At 38.9% G+C, this 23,961-nt stretch overlaps 1 protein-coding gene across 1 annotated transcript in view; it reads left to right on the forward strand.

Annotated features, from left to right (window-relative positions):
• The window catches only part of MROH9 (maestro heat like repeat family member 9), a 106,013-nt gene extending 92,624 nt beyond the window's left edge, over positions 1-13,389 (forward strand). The window contains exons 18-22 of the mRNA XM_074349963.1: positions 457-609; positions 705-821; positions 1,409-1,511; positions 10,303-10,365; positions 11,924-13,389. Of these exons, the coding sequence (XP_074206064.1) occupies positions 457-609; positions 705-821; positions 1,409-1,511; positions 10,303-10,365; positions 11,924-12,156 (669 nt within the window). The 3' untranslated portion in view covers positions 12,157-13,389. The remainder of the gene's footprint in view (positions 1-456; positions 610-704; positions 822-1,408; positions 1,512-10,302; positions 10,366-11,923) is intronic.
• Positions 13,390-23,961: the final 10,572 nt, after the last annotated feature.

Raw genomic sequence — 23,961 nt, forward strand, 5'->3', positions numbered from 1 at the left:
AATTATGCCAGCCAGTATGCCAAGAAATCCCATTGGTATTCACTGACAATTCTGCAAAGGCCTCCAGCATTTGAAGACAGTCTCTTTTTTAACAGAAATTATCTCTAAGTTATACATATTTTTACAGGTTATATTTTTAGGATGTTATTAAATATTAACTATTTTCCTAAATTTAAGAAACTCACTTTTCACGAGGGATTTTCCTTAACATAATCTGAATTTTGGTAAGTAAATCTTATTTTAAAATGAAAAGAAGAGCTGACTACTTGAACCCAAGGTGAATCTTTTCTAAAAATAAATCATAAAAATTGTACGTATGTATATATACATATATATATAATGAAGTGCATATGTATGTATATATACTATATATAGTATACAGTGCGTGTGTGTGTGTGTGTGTGTATATATATATATATATCCTCAAATGGGATCTTTTCTGCGTGCGTATTTCAGAGTAATGGAGGCATTCGGAGTATGGCCATTCGACACTTTGGTGAGTTACTCAGGGACATGAGTCATTACACATGGATGCTAAATGATGTGGTTTTCAGAGGCTTGGTGCCTCTGATCCTGTTTTTGGAAGATACAGAAGCAAGAGTAGTTAAAGTAAGTCTTGTGATTTTCTCAGTTTTGCAGAGAATCACAATGTTTTATGTAACACTGGATGAATAGGTATTTATTGTCCTTTTTCTACTTCACAGGCATGTAAACATACACTAGGAATCTGTGCCTCAGAATTAAAATGGTCGACATCATACTTGTTCAATGAGGAATACTACAGTTTTGAGCTGGTAGTGCTCAACATCTGTAACAACCTTGTAAGTGATCCCCCAGGGTTTACTACTGTAAGAGTTACAGAAAGAACTTTAAAGGCTATCCAAAGTGATGAAAAGTGTGATGGGCACAAGAGTGGATCTTGGAGAAGGAATGTGAAGAAAGATGATAAATGAGCAGTCACAGCTAGGGCTTGAGACCAGAGAAAATTAAAATTTTCCACTTTCTCTGCCTCAAGGTTGATCATCTATCTTTTCTTCCTCCAACCCACCTACTTTGAGCAGTGTAAAACTAGGAACAGCATTTCAGATCAGCAAAAGAAAAGCTGGAATTATTTTCCCACGGCCTAATGAGCCGGTTCTCTGAAAACCAGCATGAATTGCAATGATAGACAAATGAAGATGGAAGAATGTTACCCAAAGGTTGGAAACACAAAGTTTGTGTGTCATATAACAAGCTGAATAATACCTGCAAGCAGAAGAGTAAAGTTCACACATAGAAATCCCCAAGTTTTAAACTGGCCTGGATTTGATGTAAGCAACCAAGTTCTTTTCTTTAGAAGCCTCTCTGGAGAGAACAAATGTGCTTTTTCAAGAAGTGAGAGAGTATTTTTTTTCCATTTTATTCTCAGCTTATTTCTCACGGGAACTACATTACAGATTTAATATCTGATACCTTAGGATACCTGAGGAGCTCCAGAACACATCTGAGGAGAGCATCAGTTATTTTAATAGGTAGGTAAAATTCAATTCTCATTTTCTAATTTGTTTTAAAAGGTAAAGAACAGGGTAGCAGCTGGAAATCTTCCTTGAAAAAATTAGGGACTTGGGTACAGCTCAGTGGTAGAGTGCATGTTTAGCATGCATAAGGTTCTGGGTTCAATCCCAGGCACCTCTACTAAAAAAAAGAAAAGAAAAAGAAAAAAATTACAAATGTTCCTTGTTTTGATGGACAGCACTTGTCATGATGATATCTATAATGAGCAGAAGTTAATATGTATGATGAGAATAGAGTTCTATTTTATAATACACAATGAGTGTAGCCATGTGATTAAATTATCATACAAAGTACATTCAACAGGATAAATTTCAAAATTTAAGATGGTGACAAACCACTACTAATTATTCCCTTTCACTGCTTAAAAATCACCACCCAAAGAGTAAGAATAATATTTTTAAATGCCATCTGCAACAAAACATGAGCACTTGTAGCCACAAACTACAACAGAAGAGGAAGAGCTACCAAATCCAATAAAGTTTAAAAAAGAAAATGTAGCATTAGGGAAGTGCAGGAAGATTCTAAAAGAGGACAGCTAAAGTTTTTGACCTTGGACAAACCTGACCAAATAGTTTTTTTCCCACTAGATTCTCACCATGAAGAGGAGAACTAATAATCCTTTATTTTGAATGACAGGAAGTGAGTTCCCAACTTGGTGGTGGGATCCTCCCTTGACACCATTTGGCATCATGGAGTAGTATGAACAACAAAGAATGAGGAAATACTGAGTCATATCACACTTGTGCAGAGGAGTCTATCATTAAGATAGAAAACCAATTAAATTCTGATCAGCACTAGAGCTCACTATCTGTGTTGATTAGAGAGGAGTAAAGAAACACACACACACACACACACACACAGAGAGAGAGAGAGAGAGAGAGAGAGAGAGAGAGAGAGAGAAACCCTTGTATTATAAGACCTTTATTTCAAACCAGAAAGAATTCATGCTACTCTGAATTCTACACTGGAACATTCCACAAATACTCCTCTGTATATCATACTGCAAGATCAAAAATAAGTAATTAAAAAAGGAAATGGCATTATCATTCTAAAGAGGTATTTCCAAGTGGGGAAAGAGAGGAAAGAAAGAAGAAAAACAAATTTTAGAAAATGTTTCTACAGAGTAGATAAAAATCATGGTAAATATATCTGTGAATCCAAAACTTTTTAAAATAAAGATCTAAAAAAAAAAAGACCTAAAGATACAAGTGCACAGGGACTATATAATGGGATAATGGGAGTACACAAAAAATAAGCTTTCAAAGTACACGGCAAAAGTATAAGAAAAATATATAGCAATTATAAAAAAAACTACATTGCAACCAATAGAAGAGAAAATACAAACTATGGATAACCCAGTAAAGGACAAAGAGTAAAGGATTGAGAAATGTTAGCAAAATAAAATGTAAACCAGCAAGACACAGTTTGAAAAATTAGGGCACAATGAAAGATACAAAAGATAGATCAAAGAAGTGTAAATATGCATAAGTAATATCCTTGAAGAAGAAAAATCACAAGTAGAAAAAAGTATTCAAAGACAGAATTTTAGAACTTAAAAAAATTGATTAAATATACTGAGGGTAAATAATTTTTCAAGAAACATTTTATAGAGAATGCAACATTAAGACACTTCTAATAAAGTTACGGAACTTCATAGTTAAAGAATTCTTTGAGGATTTAGGCAAAAAAAAAAGTCACATATAAGTTACAAAATAAATAAACCTGGCACGAGATTTCTCCACTTCAGTATTCAACTCTAAAATATAGTAGACCAGTGCCTACAAAATCCTAAGTAGAAAAAAATTGTGAATGAAGAATTTTATACTCATCAAAATTACATCCAACTATAAGGATAATAGGAAAACATTTCCAAAACACAAGAATTCAGAATAAGTTCACTATCATGAATCCTTCTTGAAAATATTATTGATGGATGGATTTCAGCCAACTAAAGAATAAATGGATAAACTATTGCACAAGGACATACAGTATCTACTTAACTATAGGACTTCCACGTCCCAAACCATTCCTATTTTTTTGTTTTGCATTTTTCTGTCCCTCAAAAAACTGACCTCTATGGTCTACATCTCCCAAGCTCCCTCGCCAGCTTGCTTCTAGGTTGGTATAGTATTTGATGTTAAAGGAGTATGCTTAATATTTGCTAATAATCTAACAGTGCTATTCACAAATTATCCCATCTAGAATCCCCAATAAGCCCCCATTGAGAAATACTGATCAATAAGTTCAATGCAATCATAATAAGAATAACAACAGATAATTTCACAGATCTTGATGAGTTGATTCTAAAGGTATGTGGAAGAGCAAAAGACCAAGATATGAAGATATATTATAACTAACAAATTTTAGATAATCTTTGTCTCACTCAAGGAATGACAACCAAGACATGTGAAACAGAATAGAAAGCCTAAAACAGATCCATACATACACAGATACATAACATAGAAATCAGAACTGGGAGAGTATATCAGATCAGAAATGATGGGCTGTCTAGTAAAAGATGCCAGAACAATGGGAATACACACACACACACACACACACACACACACACATACACACACACAAATTCCTACCTGACACCCTATACAAAAAGTAATTCTAAAAAAAAAAAGTAATTCTAGGTGTTAGCAAATCATGCAGACTGAAGGAAGGAAGACCTAAAAAGAAACTTTAAAATACATGCAATATTTCTATGAAGATTTGCAAACATTACTGAGAGACATAAAGAAAATTTAAGTAGAAAGGTGTAAACCATATTTTGGAAAAGAAAGTCAAAATTTTAAATGTTCTAATTCTTTCCTAAGTGAGTCTATACATGGAATGAGATACCAATCAAAATATCAATAGGGCCTTTTTTCAAAATTGACATGCTAATTTTAAAATTAATGTAGAAAAGTTACCATGCAAGAACATTCAGGCAAATCTAACCAAAAAAGAATGAGATAGGACTAGCTTTATCAGATATTAATTTAGCTACAGTAATTAAAAACATGTGGAATGAACAGACAGACAAATGGAAGAAAATATCATTCAGAAATAACTGCCAGAACATGCAATATTTTAAAGTGAATCACTGGCTTTAACTAATAGTGGTGAAAATGTGGAGTATTCCTTAAATGGTTTGAGGACACCTGGTGAGCTATCTTGAATTTTTTAAATTATTATATTCCTATCCCACTCTACACTAAATAGATTCCAGACGGTCAAAGGCTCAAATGCTAAAAATAAAACTATAATAATAAAATTAGATAAAATAGTATGGAAGAATTTGCTGTATAATCATGGGGTATATAAGATCTAAGTAAAAGTAAAAATCATAAAGACAAGATTGACCAACTATGTAAAAAGTAAACATTTCTGCAAGGCAAAATCAGTATAAACAAGAGTCAAAAACCAAATTGGAAGAAAATATTTATGACACTTATCACATATAAAGGGTGAATGAATTCTCACTGTCTAAAGAGTCCTTACAAATCCCTAAGAAAAGACAAACAACTCACTAGAAAAATGGACAAAGTGCATGAAAAGAATTATTTGGCTCATATGCATAAAATTTTCACAGCTTCATCCAAAAAGTGATGCAAATTGAATTGATAAAGTGTTTCCATCCATCAAACTGACAAAGAACAAAAAGGTTTATACCACGCAGTTTTTACTGGGCAGAGTGTAAATTGCTACAATCTCTAAGAACAGTTTGGCAATATTCATCGAAATGTGAAATGCATATTTTTTGACTCAGTAATCTCCTCATAAGAGGATTTATCCTCTGATACATTCACATACGAGAAATGATGCGTGTTACATAGGTATTTATTGTATCAATGGTTTTATAATACCATCATCCCTAGCATGTGGCTTTTTATCCTTGTGTTTTCTTTTTACCTTCAGCATTTTAGCAGGGTTACACCAAGAAAGAAACAAAGTAAAGGGCAAAAGGTGTCACTGGGTCAACCTTACAAAGCTTTACTCAAAGTCCCAACCAGTGATTTATCTTACACTGCCAATGACTAGAACAGTCACAGTGCCACCATCAGTTGCAAGAGATGCTTGGAAATGTGTTGTGTTTTTTGGGTTTTTTGGGGGGGTTTCTTTTTAATGGGCAAGAAGGGGACGATGATACTGGATTGACAGCTAGCAGTATGTCACAACTTCCAACATTTAAAATTTAAGAATTTTCTCATAGGTATTTATGTTTCCAATTATTTGATGAGGGGAGGAGATAAAGCTACACTGAGCCTCATTTCTGCCTGGTAGCAGTTGAGCGGAACTGACCAGCAGCCCCGTTCATGGGTGGAGCTTGCCCTTCCTGTCCCTCAGCTCCCCACCACTACCAGCTGCACTCTTCCACACAGCTGAGATCCCACCCACGTGTGCCGCGGTGGCATTTTGGTTAATCTGTCATGTTTTTCAAAATCTCAAATTCTGTATGAAAGTTTGTGACTTTTGGAAACACCATATCAGTAATATAATTTTCGGGTGTTTTTGCCTAATTTTGCCACCTATTTTGTTCCTTTGGTGGTAATATTGTATTTATGAAGTAAGTTCCTATAGTGTAAGGAAGACCCAACTATAACTACGGCTTAAACAAGATAGTAGTCTATTTCTCTCTCATGTAACAGTCCAACTTATAAGTTGACTAGGGCCAGCTCTCGTGTTGCTCTAACAGTCTCATCAGTTTTCTACATTAGGTCCACGATGTTTGCTCCATCTAGTTGATTGGAAAGGAAAAAATATCAAGAGGTCACAGCCATCTCTCTAAAGAGCAAATATAACTTCTGCTAAATGATCATTAGACCAGAACAAGAAGTCTTAAAGAGCCTAGTCATCTGCTGGACAACCACACGTCCAACTAAAACCCAGGAGTTTTTTAGTAAGAGAACTAAAGATAAAGGAGTAATTTGACAATAGAGGAAATCAGTACTCTGTAGCATGGGAAATTTTCATTCATTTATCTGGCCCCTCCATCTAATTCTAAAAGGAATTGCACTGGATTACAAAATTAAGCAAAAGTATGCTGATTAAAGATACCCCCCACAACACAGGTTTTTGTTTTCAAGCATTATTCTTACATTTTTAAGCCCATATGCCACCCATCAATAAGAGTATCTTGAGCTTTACTATCTGTAAATTGCGTTATGAAAATAATGAATTGTTGTGATTTTGTGGTCACTATTTTGACTGAAGCAGAGGCAATGTGAAATGCTGGTGAGTGTACATAAGCTTCCATTCAAATTTCAGAATGAACACCCACTGGCCATGTGAACTTCACCTTTGTTGCTTAATCTCTATTAGCTTTTATCATTTGTAGAATGAAGGTAATAGGAACGCCCACAAAAAGATTTTTTAAATCTATCTGAAAACATTTAAGAGCTTTTATAAAGGCAGTGATCTAGAACAAAATAACAGAAAATCCAAAAGAATTAGGCCTGATATTTGGGGATTGTTTTCCTTTTTAGCTTTTGCCAATTCTAAATGCAAAAAGGCTAGTTGGGAGGCTGTAAACTGCAGAAATTTTAGCTGTCTCACTGAGCTGGAGGAATAAAACGCTCAGAGTGGACTGCCAATGATGAACCCTAGTAAATAATTCCAGGTTTTTCAGCTGGGATCTCTATTGTCTCTACCCTAGGAGTCAGAGTAAACTAAAAATAGATCAGCTCTTATAATTATTGAACCTTTGAATATCGAACTTCCTTGTTGGATTAAGGAGAACTATTTCTAGCCTAACTGCCTGCCAAAAGCAAAAATAAATCCTCTCTGGGAAAAGATAAATTTTCCAGAGACTCAAAATCATACACACAATAGCTGAGATCTAACCAAAAATAATCAGACATATAGAAAGATTTTTTTTAATTACAAGGGAAAAAAACAATTGAAGCAGAATCTAGTATATGTAATTACTGAAGTTATCAGATATGAGTTTTTAAATAAATATGACTAATATGTTTAAAAGATTAATGAGATGGAATGCAGAACTCAACGGATGAAATTAGCAGCAGATTAGAAAGAACTGAAAAGGGAGAAAGAGAATTAGATATGTCTAAATAAAATATTCAGCCTCAAGATCAAAGCTTGAAAAGATAAAAATGGAAAATACAAAAAAAAGCACAAGTATGTAAGATATGGTTAAAAGGTCTAACATACCCATTCCATAAGTATAGCAGGGAAAGAATGAGACAAAATAAACATTTGAAGAGACAGCAACCAAGAATTTTCCCAAGCTGAAATAAGGTAATAAAAGGAAATAAAATGTGTAAGTTTGGGAAAAAAAAATAAAACTTTTGAAATTTACAGATAAATAATTGAATATTTAGAACAATGGAAAAATCAGAAAAACTATTGGAACTAATACATTTAGGAAGTTTTCTAAATACAACATCAATATACGAACCAATTGGGTTTCTACAAACAATAGAAAATTAATTTTTTCAATGCCTAATACATTGAGCCAAAAGTCATCAAATACCTGAAAATAAAACTAAGGAAAGATGGGGGGAGGGTATGGCTCAGTGGTAGAGTGCCTGCTTAGTATGCACAGGCTCCTGGGTTCAATCCCCAATCCCTCCATTAAAAACTAAATGTAAATAAATAAATAAACCTAATTGCCTCATACTCTCCTTCCCACCCCCACCCTCCAAAAATTAAGGAAAGATGTACAAGACTGATATACAAACTAGAAAACACTGAGAGAATTTTAAGAAAATAGAGTGATACACTGTGTTTACGGATTAAAGGATTAAATATTATAACAATGTCAATTCTCCCCAAATTGATCTGTATATTCAATGCAACCAAAAAAAAATTTCACCAGGGTTTGTGTGTGTGTGTGTGTAAAATTTGACAGGTTGATTATAAATTTTACATGAAAATTTAAAGGTTTGCAAATAGCCAAGATAATTTGAAGAAGAACCACGAAGTTGAGGAACTTATACTACTTGATATCAAGACACGTTAATACATTAAGGTAGTGTGGAAGTGACACAATGATAGAATGGAATCAAGACACTGCCCACCACACAATTTATGGTATAAGTGATATAAGCGACCCTGCAAAGCAACAGGGAAAGGACAGTTTTTTCTCTTAATGGTGCTGGGTTAATTACACATGTAATTAATCTCAACCCCTACTTTACGCCATATAATTCCAGGTGGATTTGTAATCCAAAAGTGTTAAAGGCAAAACAATAAAGCTTCTAGAAGTATACACAGGAGAATATCTTTATGATCTTGAGACAGCAAAGGTTTCCTAGCATGACCCCAAAATTCACTTACCATAAATTGGACTATATTAAAATTAGACTTCTGTTCATCTAAAAAAAAAAAAAAAAGCCAGAGTACATACATAACATAGTGCTCCAACTGTACCTACATACAGACTACAACTACTGCTCATTCATCTGCTGTCCAGGAAAGCATTCCTGCTTTTCTACAAGGAAAAAAAAAAAAAAAACAGTACAAGTTTTGGAATTTTCTGTGATTAAACAAGGCATATTAATGTATTACACACCAAAAAAATAAAAAATCCAATATGAATGGAAAAGTTTAGCCCTGGGATTGGAGAAGATGTTTGTAATCAGTGTAATATTAAAAAAGATTAGTATCTAGAATTAAAAATGCCTAAGAATGAATGAGAAAATATAAATATAAAAACAAGCATGAGACTTACCTGAACAGACATTTCACAAAAGAAATATCCAAGTGGCCAGTAAATATACAAAACTCTTATTAATCATCACAAAAAAGCAAAGTAAAATCACAATGTGATACTACCACTAAACCCATGAGAATGACCGAAAGGAAAAAGACTAACAATATCAAGTGTTAGAGAGGATGAAGAGCAATGGAAATGCTCATTCAGTACTAGTAGGAGTGAAAACTGGTACAACTACTTCAGACACTATCTTACAGTAATGATTAAAGGTGAACATAAGCATATCCATTAACCAGTAAGTCAGTCCATCCCTAGCTATATACCAAATAGCAATGCATACAAACGCACACCAAAATTCATGCATAGGAATGCCCACCATAACATCATTATTCATAATAGCCCCAAATTGGAAACAACACATGGCCCATCACTAGCAGAATGGCTAAAAAGTGCTGCAGTCGTAAGATGGAATATCCCATAAAAACATTCAGCAAACTTTGTGTAAGGAACCAAACAGTAAATATTTCAGGCTTTGAGTATCATACGGTCTCTGTCGCAACTACTCAATTCTGCTGTTGTAGGGTGAAAGCAGCCACAGAAAATCCATAAACAAATAAGCCAGTAAGCATGGCTGTGTTTCAGGGAAACTTTGCCAACCTCTGTCATGTAGCAATGGAAATGAATGAACTAGTGCTATGTTAAAAAAAAATACATAGATGAGCTTCACAATGTAATGCTGAGCAGAATATGTTCGGAAGGGTGAAGGAGATTGGGAAGGGCGTAAGGGAAGCTTCTGGGATAACAGTCATATTCTGTTTAATAACCTAGGTGATAGCTAGAAGTATTCACTTTGTAGTCATTCACTGAACAGTACTATTATGATTTGTGTACATTTATACACACGCATATATCTCAATAAAGAGTTTTATTAAATAATAATTATTTGAAAGCACTAAACGATGATTCAAGAATAATTTAGAGATGCTTTGCTTTGAAGAAAGCAATGAAGGTAGCCAGATAATATCAGAGAATGTATTTTCAAAATGTATTTTGGGGTAACTTTAGTTTTACTTTGCACATAGGATACTTGGCAAAATTGGGTGGTTATTTACTGCACAGAGATGAACTTGAAGTCATGCTTGAGGGTAAGTGTTGAAGTTTTAATGAAATCTTTATGGATAGGCCTAAATAACCTCACTATTTGTGATTCAATTTATATACCAGTTCCATAGTGGTGCCAGGGATGGGAGGATGGTGGTAATGGTGGGTAGGTCGTTAAGGGGGAATCAATGGAAGGGCTGGGTTAAGGGCATCCTTTTTTCTTTTCTAATCCTTCTCTTTCCCTCTCTCTCTGTTTCAATCTCCCCATCTATCCCTCTCATTATTTGAGGCCCAGCTATCATTTTAGTATCCTTAGGAACTACAGAGAGTTAAGAATTCACTCATTCATTCATTCACCCATCCAAAAAGTATTTTTCTAGCATCTACTATGTGACAGCACTATTCTATCTGCAAGGCATACAACAACAAAGCAAAGTCCCTTCCCTCAGACAACTTACATTTTAGGTACAGCAATGTATACTTGCACAAGAGAAAATTAAAGTGTAACATTTATTGTATCAAAATGTTTGGATCTTCAGCATCTCTCTCAGCCTCTGTCCATTTCCCCATCGGGATCAGAATTACAAACAGGTGAGGCAGAAAATAAGGTGGCTGCCTTCCTTCTTATTTTGGTAATAGACTATAATTTAAAGCAGTCTTACATTAATAGGAAAATTGCCTGGGAGATACAAAGACTTCCTGTGTATCTCCCGTATACTCCTACACACACATAGCCTCCCCTGTTACCAACATCCCCCAGCAGAGCGGTACATTTATTACAACTGACGAACCTACATTGACACATCATCATCTTCCTTCCTTTTCCATTTTCTCATTCATTCACTTGTTTGCTCAGCACACATTTATTGACTGTCTGCTAAATGCTAAGCACGATCCTTCTCCCACCACGTCTCTCAGAATACTTTTCTTCTTTCTCTCCTCCTCCTCCTTCTGCTCCTTCTCCCCTTTCTCTCTTTTCTAAATCTGTCCTTTTTTTCCCCAATTTCTTTTTATTAAGAAAGAATATTAAATTCCCACAAGATAAGCATCTGGATATAATGATATTAGCATTTTGGTTTATATATTATCCCAGATATTTTTAAAGAATATAAGCGATTATTTATTTTTAAAACTATCAACTGTTTTATAACTTCTTCACTTACTCATGTGTCATAAACATCTTTTCATGCCAAGAAATATGAGTCTACATCACCATGTTAATATGTATGTGCTATTTCATTTTATGATATTTATGATTTTTAAGCACTTCTCTATTAATGAACATTAAGACTGATTCCAATTTTTTCACTTTTATGAGCAATATTGAACCTCTTCATGAATATATGTTTATGCTATTTAGCAGTGTGCTTAGCACATAATAGGCACTCAGTAAATGCTTAGTGAATATTTCCATTTTTCTTTTAATGGGGTCTGATGAGGATAGATGATAAAAACTTCCTGAATGCTATTTGTGAAAGTAACACAAATTGGGGTTGGGGAGTGAAGGACGGGAGCTCTGTGAAAGGTGATGAGGCTGTTTAGGGTTAGTTTCTCAGACTATGAGAGAGATGCCTTGAATTAATGGCCTTTCTGCTGTTACAGCTGTTGACCGAGTGCTTCGGGATGACGATCCTACTATCAGGGAACTGGCAGGAATAACACACAAACTTTTTAAGGAAATAGCCTATACGCTGACCTCCTCAAATATTAAACAAAGCTTCCGAAGATTCTTTAACTTCATCTACATCAAAAAATTAGAGCCTCTTTATAATTATAACCTGCCCAAGCACCTGACAGGCAGTCCTATGGGGATTAAAGAAACCAAGAATGATTAGGAAGCCAATGTAGAGGATAATTATGAAGACGAACTGGTAAAGAATGAGAGGTTCGCCAGTGTTATGGAGCACACCTCAGAAGAGGAATGATTTTCCTTTCCCTCTTGGTAACTTGAGACTATATGTAGCTTTTCTGAAGGATGCTAGAAACCTTTACTGTCTCTTTTTGATTCTCTACTCAAATACAGAAATTTGTTGCCTCTTGGTCTGACAGTGGTCAGAAGCCTTACTTCATCAAAGCCACTAATAAAATTGAACAATCATATAAGCAAAGAGTTTGATGAGAGGCTCTTGGAGCTTGATATAACAACTAAGCATCTATCAAATATCTTCTAAGCACCAGACTCCTCTGTCCTAGACATGGGAATATTTGGATGATGTAAACAAGGTTCCCGTCCTCAGGAAGGTCACAGTCTAGTGACACACAGTGTGGCTATTTCCATCCTGCTCAGATGAATGCTGCCTATGGCAGCATTTGCAAAGGAACAAATGGAACTTGCAGGGGAAGAGGAAGGCGAGCAGGCAAATTATTTCAGGTAGACATACTGAGACAGAAAGAGTGTAGGGAGAAGCTGGGGAGTTTTTGTGGATACAGGCAGTTAAGGAAAGAAGAATGGAGAGAGCTGAGACTCAAGGGAAGGACTGTGTTGTGCTAATTATAATTAATGGCTTTAAAATTTTTGAAATGAAAATTGAATAGTCAACATAGTTAGTGGTTCCCATGGCCATCAGGATCCAGTTTAACACTTCCCTGGTTTGTAAGAAAGTTGATATATAACTGTTGATCTGTAGTGATCTTGCTTGACTCCAGGCTCCAGGCTCACCTCTCACTCCTCTCACCTTACCTTCCTTCCACCCCTGTATCCCACCCTAGTATAAACCACCCAGGGAAGTACTTGTAGTTAGATGCAAGCCCCTTTTCCTCTGTCAGCTCGGGTGTTGTGGCTTTGGGCTGGGTCAACTTGCAGTTCATGCGTGTTTTCATTTCTCTGCTGGCTTCCCCTGCTGCTGTGGGGCAGTAGCTGCTCCACCTTCTCGTGGGTACTCCTTCAGATTCTCTGACTTCTGGGCCAGGTGGGTTTGGTTCTATTGGCAAAGGACACCAGCTTCTCCTGCAGGACGCCCACATCATCATCATCAGTGTTAGAGGAAATGAGAGACTGACACATTCTCGAGTTTGTGGGTCCCTGCTATTGTCCCTCTTCTCCACTGTACACCCACCCTCCCTTCCCAACCACCTGCCCTTCAGACTTCAAACTCCAGCATCAGATGTCAGATGTGAAGACGACAACTTTGCAGAAACTCCTTAATCTGCTCCCACAACTGCTTATGGTCAAACCTCTCTTTCTGCTTCTCTAATTGAACCCTGACTGATATATCTGAGAGGCATTTCCAGTCCCCTTTGATCAAGTGGCTGGGTGTTGCTATCATGTTTTGCCCTAATGCTGTGTGTATCTGTCATTACATTTATCAGACTGTAGTGAAATTACTAGGGTCCTTCTCTTTCTGCCCCACAAAATTGAAGTTTCCTGAAAGCAAATGTTATCTTACACTTGGTTAAGTACTCTGGAATTCACAGTGCCTGGCACCTAATATATGCTCAATGAATACTTGCCAAATGAGTAAAATGCTAACAGGACATGTTGCTCTCATGCTTCAATAAAAATTTTCAGATATTTATGACTACTACTTAATATTAGAAATAATGAAAGAACAGATGATTTTAATTTACCCCTAAACCCATATTATTCCATATTACCCAGATGTCCCAGACCTAACTTTTCAAAGTCAGGGCAAATTTTCTTTCCCACCTTCTAAACTAGCAGGATGACAAGTATGGTAGGCTGAATAATAACCTCCCCAAAGATATCTAGTTTCTTCTATGCCCAGAATTTGCAAGTCTGTTACCTTAGGAACTTTACAGATACGATTAAATAAAGAATCTTGAGATGGGGAGATGATCCCAGATTATCCGGGCTGGCCCCATGTAATCAGAAGGGTGTTTATAAGAGGCAAGTGGGAAGTAAGAGAGGAAATATTTTTAAAGGTTCAATGATGCTGGCTTTGAAGATGGAGATGGGGAAATTGAGCCAAGGAATGCATGGAATACAACTCTAGAAGCTTGAAAAGGCAAGGAAATGGATTCTCCCCTAGTGGCTGCAAAGTGAGCACCGTCCTGCCAGCACCTTGGTTTCAGCCCAGTGAAACCCATCTTGGACACCTAAACTCCAAAACTATCAGATGATAAATTGGTACTGTTTAAAGCCACTAATTTGTGGTAATTTGTTAAAGCAGCAATAAGAAACTTATATACCTACCTAGATTTCCACAAAACAAAGAAAACCCAACCAAATCATAATCCCCTCTCCTTCCCATCCCTAAAGGACAGACATATCAACAAGTATAGTGGACCTTATACAAATGTTGAGGGTTTTGTAAAAGATCTGATATTCTGTGATATTTACATGTTCTTCAAAGTCTTTCAACCTACAGCAGTAACCTCCTCCATAATTTCTGGCTCTCTCTGCTCTTTCTCCTTCTAAGTTTTGTCATTTTAATTACAGAATGTGTCTTGATGTGTTCTTTTGGGGTTCATCCTCTGTGGGGCTCTCTGTACCTCCTGGACTTGGATGCCTGTTTCTTTTCCCAAGTTTTCAGTTAGTATGTCTTCAAATAAGTTCCAACTTCAACTTATTTCCAGCTGAGACTCTGGGAAATGGAACAGCACCAAAAGACTACCTTATCACCACAACCCCACAAAATCTATCAAAGCCACCAAGATAAGGATCTCCCTCTAATGAGCCGTAAAACTGATCATCCTTTTTCCTTAAGCCTCCTGTTCTAGATGGAAGGCTGCTGGCAATTGCTGCCATTTTCCTGGTGACTTACAGTAATTTGTAACTTGTGCAATTGATGGGAACTCAGAGATGCAAGATAAATTCTTTTTTATTTAGTTCCTTTAATCACCTTTTGATTTTCCTGCTCCTGGGGTAATACTAACAGTGTAAAAGCAACCTTCTCATTTTGTAAAAGAACACCAGGTGGAGGAACCACTCTGCTTATGGTTAGACCCAGCTTTCAAGTCTGTGTTTCTCAACAGTGCATCCAAGGGTCAAAATTCGTAGTGAATCACAGCCAAACTCTGTCATTGACCTCTGTTGCAATTTTCACCTCTTTGTTAGCTCCTGGATGAAATGTAACCTTTTATTACCTAAGTTCTAGAATATTTTGGTTTTATTATTTTCCTGATCAGATTTTCTAGCTCAGTTTTCTTTTTTTTTAATTTTATTCATTCATTCATTCATTCATTCTAGTCTTAGCTCTTTCATCCATTCATATATAATTACCTCCTATGGTAAAACATATTAACAACTTGGTATATATTCATTCATATTTTCCTCCCTAATCAAAATCTATTACAGATTAAATGAGTGATTGTGTGCATGTGTGTCCATACATATACAGAATTCTTTTAATTATTGCTTATTTTTGAAATTAGGATTATATTATAAGCACTTTTCTATTCCTTGCTTTTATTTCTAATACTTTTTGGGGTATTTCTCCAAGCTATATGTAATAGCTCTAATTCATTCTTTTGGGTCCCTGCAAAATATTCCATGGAGGGGATGGAATAATTTATCTATTTCTCTAACAATGAGCATTCATTTTATCCTCAGGTTTTTGGCACTTTGAACAACATGGAAATAAACTTCTTTATTCAATATGTTGAAATACACTTGTATTTGCATTTCTGTAGGATAGATTCCCAGGAGTGAAACTGCCAGATCGAATAGTAAGAAAAACTTTTTAAGAAAAAACTTTTTTTAAAGAAAAACAGTGAGCACGTTAGTTTTATCATCTTCATCATCATCATCATAATGACAAACCTCATTAAAGGAAAGGTTTTACATAACTTTACATCTGTGATCTAGGACTCACAGATACATGACATAGACAGATAAAATACATGAAAAAATATATCTTTGTAAATAAACACAGCATTCCTATGAATGTGAAACTTAAAATATAGAAAGTTCTTAAATTTTCAGCATAAAGTGCAATGGACTCAACCTAATTCAGCACTGCCTGCACAAAGTGTTGTGCAGTTGTCCCTTCCTAAGAGGCTGAATCTTTGGAATGTTCCACAGAAGCACTAGGAATCCAGTCTGAATCTCCAAAGACTATCATCATTTTGTATGAACTTTTCAGCCATTAAGTATTACCAGACATGACAACATAGTGTCACAAGAATTATCTGCCGCACTAGATAAGTCAACTAGAAGATAAGAAAACAAAAGGTTTCTTTGAAATACAGAGCAAATCATGCTCCTCTCTCAGGAAGCATTAGAGAGATTGATAGGACCAGACATGTCTCTATTTTTACCAACTGGCAGATACAGATTTGATAATGGCACCGGCAAGTGTAGCAGTGTAGACACTGCCAATCTTCAGCAAGTTGTAACTATGGGCAAGGCAGCCAATCCAGCCTGCACTCTCCACAGCACTGTTTCAGAGACTTTAACACATAAATACATAAAGCAGTTTCTCCACAGAGCACTCTAGACTTGTCCCCCAAATAGCAGTGCGCAGTATCACTCCACAGGAAAAATGTGTGAAATAATTTAACACAATCTGACAGGCTTACACAATCCTACTATCTATTTTCAACAACTTAGGAGATGTTTTGGCTCTAAACTTTTCCATCCTAATCTTAGCTACCACCTCAGTACTTTATTCATCAAAACAACGAAGCATAATATTCTGACCTCTAAGCCAAGGCTGATTCTGAATTCCTGTAGCAGATCTTTTGAAACTAACATGAATTGGAGGTCATCCAGTTGAGTAGCCGTTTATTCATACTGGCCAAATAGCATCAGTCTACATTTTCTTCTTATCCTTGTGATTAAACAACTTTCAAGTTTAACTGAAACTAATCCCAAATTAAGAGTCCTTGTAGTATATTTATTACTCTGGATTTTTAAACCAGACATGGAGAGAAGCTTCTTCCTAGACAGCCAAGGAAGAAGCCTTCAGCTCCACCCTCAGCACCCTAAGCTAAAACTCTACTTTAACTATTCCTTATATGCTTACATGAAAACAAGAATCATTATTGTCAGTGCTATGTCAGTATTGAGGGAAAGAATTTAAAATCAACCCACCGTGAACATTGTGCATTATGTGATCCACCACATACAAGTACATCAGTACACATGTTTAATTATATATAATACATACCATATGTAATTGTATATTACACTATCTGCCCCATTCACATAAGCATGTACATTAAACTACTAATCTTATATATTACGTATGATGGTTTATCACACATAAAACCCCAGACCATATGAATAGTCTATTCTATATAGCACCATTACCGTTACAAAGGACATCATCACTCCTCTCTTTCTCTCAGTGCAGGAAGGAACCTCTCTCTCTTTCTCTCCCTCTCTCTCTCTCTCTCCACTCAGGGCAGGGAGGAATCTCTGTTTCTCGACCCAGGGACGAGAGGAATCTTTTCCTCTCCTTTTCCCCACAAACATACACACACACACACACACACACACACAGAGCAATAAGTTTATTAATTTATCATGATGATTACTTACGATTCATTAAGTGTAAGTGGATCATCATAAAGATCTCATCCGCACGTCGCCACACTGAGTAAGCCAACGAGGAAGAGGAGGCACTGGTCTTGCTGTCCTGGGTGGCAGAGGTGGAGGAGGTGGAAGGGGAGGCAGGAGAGGAAAGTGTAACTTTATGGAAATACATCATAGTTTCTGTATGACTTTTTTGCTTTTTCATTTCTCTAAAAATATTTGTATATGGTAATCCTTCCACCATTTGCTTTAGTTCCGGTGCCCGTATCATAGAAGGATCCATGCTGTAAAAGCAGTCAGAAGCAGTCTTGAATAGTCAAAATCCTTGGGGGTTGTCTGACGTCAGTTTGCTTCCTAGGACTGCTGCTTCTCCGTCCTTCTCATCTTGTTCACTGTACTGGTTCAAAAGCACTCATCTCCACCAAGTTGTCTTCTGTTAATGCAGTGTCTACTAGCCCCTGAATTTACAGAAGTAAATGATAAAATAGGCGAATATCCACATATTTATGCATTCCTGGCATACACAGTTTGTCCTGAACTTTTCTGGATATTTTTAGGCTGCTAGGTTTGTCTGTGTTTTTTTCAAATTATCGAAAATCTCCAAAATTTTCCAATATATGTATTTTAAAAATCCATTTATAAGTGGCCCCATGCAGCTCAAACTCTGCTTTTCAAGGGTCAACTGTACTCTCTTTTGGTCACATGTCTTGAGACCTCATGAAACATCTAAGAAATGCACAGATGTTACCCAGCGCCAAACATCAGTCATCTCGTCCACAGAGGAAAGGCACACACATCCTTTTTCCAAGGCCTGCTCAGAACCATTTGGTGGGAAAGCGCTTTGCAGAAGCAAAGGACCGCAGGAAACTGAGGGACAGAATAAATAAGTCGCCAAACAACACATTCCTGGATGACTCCTACAGCTGCACAAGAAAAAAAGGGAGGAGAGCACAAGTCACATCCCTGTCCCTCGCTGGACTCAGGCAGTGGGCGCTGGGGTCCACCAGCCTGCCCCGGCGAGGACGTGGGTGCGGCTGCGGGGAGGCTCCCTCCTGGCCGCGGCACCTCCCCACGGCCGGGCCTGGGTGCTCGCCGCCACAGGCCCTCTGCGGGCCCTGGGTCGCCCTCCCTCCCAGCGCCTCAGAACCTACTTGGGTCCTGGGTATTCGGGCCTGCAAAGACCCCGCATAACGTGCCCAGGGGGCGGCAGCTCCAGGACCCAGCCCCCTCCTCTGGTGGTCAGCGCTTCCAGGGCCCACGGGCCCCGGGGAGGGAACTCCCGGGCGGGCTGCCCCTACTTCTCGCCCCTCCTTACAGGCTACCCACCCTCCGCCCTTCACCCCGTAACTCCACTACACCCTCAGGCTCTTCCTGCCTCAGTCCTCTGCTCAACGCCGCCCTTCAGCCGTCCACTTACGCCCGCCATTCGTTGCCTCACTCCCCGCGGCCCTCCCGGCGCTCTTTCCGTTGATCCTCGGTCCTACCGTGGGCCTCGGCCTTTTCCTTTGACCCTGGGCCCTTTCAGTCATAACTCGGCTGCCTTGGTCAACACAGTGCCCTTCAGCCAGCCTCGGGCCTTTCCGTCGCCCCTCGGCTCTCTCCGCCAACTCTCGGTTCTTTCCGTCACACCTCGGCTCTTGGCCTGGATCCACGAGTTATCCCTTGCACAGTCAGACCGTGGAATCCACTCATACTTAATCTGAGATTGTTTCCTTGTCTTTACTGAAATCACACCTTCTCAAAGAGGTGTTTTCTTCTGGAAGCCCCAGCATCGTCTCGGGGTTAGAGGTCAGAGGTCAAGGGTAATGGCCAATATCCAGGTCAGGGTCAGAGATCACAGTCAGAATCATGGTTAGAGAATTAGGGTTAGGGGTAAGAATTGGAGGTCAGGATCAAAGATTGGATCAAGGTTAAAGGTCATGGTCAAAGGTTGGGGTCAGGTGTTAGGGATCAGAATTACATCAGGGTTAGAGGATTCGGGTTAAAGGGTCAGCTTCAGGGTCACAGTCAGTGTAATGGGTCAGGATTGATGTTGTGGTCAGGAGTTAGAGTGAGGACAAGGTCAAGGATGAAGGCAAGGCCTGGCTTAGGGCTTCAGGGTTAATTATTAGGGGTTAGGTTCAGGGTAGGTTTAAGCATAACTGGCCTTCTTCCCCCTCCTCCCTTTTCATCTCTCCGAGGCCTCCAGGATGGAAAGGAGCCTCCCTGGTCACACGTGAGTGTGGGGTTCAGCTGGACTTTTGGTTTTCTGCCCCCTAATCCTGGGGTCTGGTAGAAGATAGTGTGAATCTGACCTTTTGACCTGATGGAGTCATCCAGAACATCTACCACACAGAGGTCATGCAGAGTTTCCCTCCACCCTCCTACCTAGAAAAGATGGTGCTGGCCCCACTCTGCCTGGGTAGCCCCAGGTCCAGCTCAGCCCTGACACACGAGAGCACTCAGTAGGCACTGTGGATTTATACAGGACTGGGTGCAGCAACCTGTCAGCCCCCAAGTGTTGCCTTCTTGAGGGCTTCTTGAAGATACTTTCTGGGACTGACTGCATCCTATGTCCTGTCCAAGTGGGCAACAGTAGACAAGCAGGTCTTTGACACAATATCCCTTGACCTCTAACCATCCAGGCAGGCATCCGCAGTCCTCCAGCTCAAGTCAGCCTGGGCCCTATTAAACCTGCATGACCAATTCCTCAGCTGATCGTCTCTGTGGGTCTCAGGACTGCCCTCCTCCAGGAAGGCATCCTCAGTCAGGATTGAAGCCTTTTGTGTTCCAAAATGGCCCATGTGCGAGTAGGGTGCTTGGCAGGGGCTGTTGTCCATTGATTTCCGGCTCTTCCATCCCTGCTTCTCCCAAGAGGGGCCCTTGTAGGAATAGCTCCTCAGATTCTCCTCTTTCAATTTCATCTTCTCTCCCCATTTTGGAAGGTTCTGAAGCACATTCTCTGGTTCCCTTGTAAAGCCAGCGTCAGATTTTGAAACACCACCAAGAGATCCCTGAGCCCAGCATTGCCATGGCTTAATCAAAGAGGCTCAGGTGGAAAACAGAACCACAGCAGGCCCTGCCGATGTCCCTACTGGGAATGAATCATGTCAGAGCACTGGGGATCATAGACTTCAGAGGACCCCTACCCTTGGACTGGTCCTCCTCCTTCCTCTCCTGCTGGTTAGAAACCCAGGCACCCTCCATCCTGGATCCACCCCCTAGGGCCTGGATTCTGGGACAGCTTAGGGGCAATGCAAGACCCTCACACTCCTTTATCTGCCTGGAGATGAGAATGTCTTTAAAGCTGCAACTGGCTGATTTTGGAGGGCTGAGTGCTTCCAGCAGGTATGGGCAGAAAGTTGGAGTGTGAGATTCCCGTATCTACAGGGCCTCCCCAGTGGAAAAAGCTGCTTATTCCCTCTGTCAGTCAGCTCCCCACACCACCCTCCCAGGAAGCTCAGATCTGGGATTAAGAGGGCAGAGGTTCTCCCGCTGCTTGTCTGTAAATTCCTACTTCCACAGGGAGGAGGCTGGCTCCCATCATCTGACTTTAATTCATTGCTCACTCTGTTCCAGATCACAGTTAGAGTACTTTCAGCATTCTTTTTCCCCATGGAAAAAAAGCTTTATAAATTAGGGTCCACTGTTTATGTATAGTACATTTTGCCTTTATTCTACAGTTTCTATTTCCAAAGTTACTGAGGTCAACACCTTTTGCCCCCCCAACAGTCAGATTTTTCTATTCATTTCTAATACAGTTAGATTCTTTGTCACATTCTGTATTCCATCCTGTAACACTCCGCATCCAAAATAACTAGATTTGAATCGGCTACACTTTACTCCTTGGGCTGTAAAAATCCATGGGTTTAGACAAATGCATAATGGCAGGTGTTCATCCTAAAGTAATACATGGTATACTTCAAAAACCCTACCCCGTGATCTGTTTACCATCTCTGTCGTTTTGCCTTTTCCAGAATGTCAAATAAATGGGGTCATACAGTGTATATAGCCTCTTCTAACTGGATTCTTTCAGTTGTGAAGGAAAATCAAAATGGAGTTGGTACTGCTAAGGGAGTTTTTTTAAATGGAGCTGAGAGACCATTTGGGAAGTGTGACTTATCACGCCTCAGCCTAAATGGAATCTGACCTTTTGACCTGATGGAGTCATCCGGAACATCTACCACACTTTTCGTAGATAGGCTTTTGGTGTTTTGTGTTAAAACTCGTCATCAGATCCAAAGTCATGAATTTTTTTTTCTGTTTTCTTCTATGTTTATAGTTTTGCAATTTAAATGTGTCTATGGACAATTCTGAGTGACTTTTGGTGTCAGTTGTAAAGTTTATGTCTACATTCATTTCATTCCATGTGGTTTCTCACGCACAGGCACAGCACATGTGTGCACACAGGCACACGCACACACATAGCACACATACAGGGAAGATAGTGAATACCATAAAATATTAATTCCTGGACACAAGTGAAGCTCATATATGTTGTTCCCTTTTTCTTAGTTTTGGTTTTTTTCAAAATAAAAAGTTTAAGAGAAAAGTTAATGGCAAATGACTTGATTCATAGGATTTTCTGAAGTAATTCCATAAATATCGTAAGACATGAGAAATCAACATAACTATTACATGTGTCCATTGACGGATGAATGGCGAAGCGAAACATGGTCCATCCATACGGTGTAATGTCATTCGGCCTGAAAAAGAAGGAAATTCTGACACGGGCTACATACAGCATGGATGAGCCTTGAGGGCATTATGCGCCAGACACAAAAGAACAAATAACCCAGAAGTCCAAGATCAAGGTGTCAGCAGAGATTTATTTCCTCTGAACACTCTACAGAAGCATCAGAGAGGAGAAACTTTCCTTCTACTCTCTTAGGTTCAGTTATTAGGGCTGTGAATTAAACTAACAAAAGATAGGTTAAAAGGAAAAAAGGAACACAATTTTTAATTAAGATTTACATGCACATGGCTTCACAGAATGAAGTGAAACTCAAAGAAGTGATTAGACTCAGGGGTTGACGTACCCATTTAGCCAAGGAAAGAGGGTTTGGGTTTCAGGGAAAGGTCAGTTGTGGGGACATGACTAGGAATATATGGGGAACTGATGGAAGCTAAATGTTATTTTATAGGGTCTGTTTATGCAGCCTTGTCTTGAGGCCAGTTCTCAATCTCTGTGATAAAGTCACTCTCCTCGATCTGACACAGGAAAGAGGGAGGTGTTTGTGCCACCTTCACAAGGGGATATTTATACCTACTTTCAGGCAGATAAGGGAGGGCAGACAACTCTTCGTGCATTTATTGATTCAATTGCCTTCAGCTCAAAATAATTCTTATGCCAAAGTGGCATGTTTTAGGTTGGCAAGTTCTGGTCCCATTCGGAAGGAACTCTTCCAGACCTCTTTCCTGGAGCTTCTGGAAGTCCCTTAGCTTATGGCAGTTTCACTCCATTCTTTACCCAGTGTTCTTGTGTGTGTGTCTCTCTGTGTCTGATTTTTCCTTTTTATAGGGACACCAGTCCTGTTGGATTAGGGTTCGCCTTAATGACCTGGCTTTAGCTTGGTTACCTCATACAGACCCCATTTGCAAATGTCATCACATTCTGAGGTCTGGGAGTTTGGACTCCCAACTACTTTTGCAGTGACACATTTCATCCCATAATAAAGTAATTTTCTGGAACACAGAGGTGGGGGATTCCTTTCATCTTTGGTGTTTTCCAGGATCACAGGGCCAGGTGAAACTACACATCACAGGGTTCTCACCATTTCTCCCCAAAGCTTGTTCCTTCTCTGTTCCCTCGCCCTTACTCAGTCCTTGGGCTCTGTGTTAGAAACACAGGTATTGTTGGTGAGATGTCAGGTGGAGGCATCCAACCCTGCAGAATGCGTTCTGGTCCAAAGCTGAAGACCTCTGGCCCAGGACCGTGAGCCTGGAGTGGGGAATGGATATGTGAATTCCTATTCTGGTTCTGCATCTGTGTACTTGTGTGTGTGTGTATGTGTGTGTGTGTGTGTGTGTGTGTGTGTGTGTGTGTGTATGAGGCTGAGACAGACAGACAGACACCCTCAGGACATGACTCACCCCAGGGAGCAGGCAGTGATAAAACCCTGCAGACACTTGGTTGGGAGCTGAAAGGCATCAGGCACAGTGAGGACATTGTTTTGGAGACTCTTGGAAAATATTAATAAATTTTCCATCCAACAGATTCCAA

The sequence above is a fragment of the Camelus bactrianus genome, chromosome 21 (genome assembly GCF_048773025.1).
Source record: "Camelus bactrianus isolate YW-2024 breed Bactrian camel chromosome 21, ASM4877302v1, whole genome shotgun sequence".
In the NCBI taxonomy this organism is placed as follows: Eukaryota; Metazoa; Chordata; class Mammalia; order Artiodactyla; family Camelidae; genus Camelus; species Camelus bactrianus.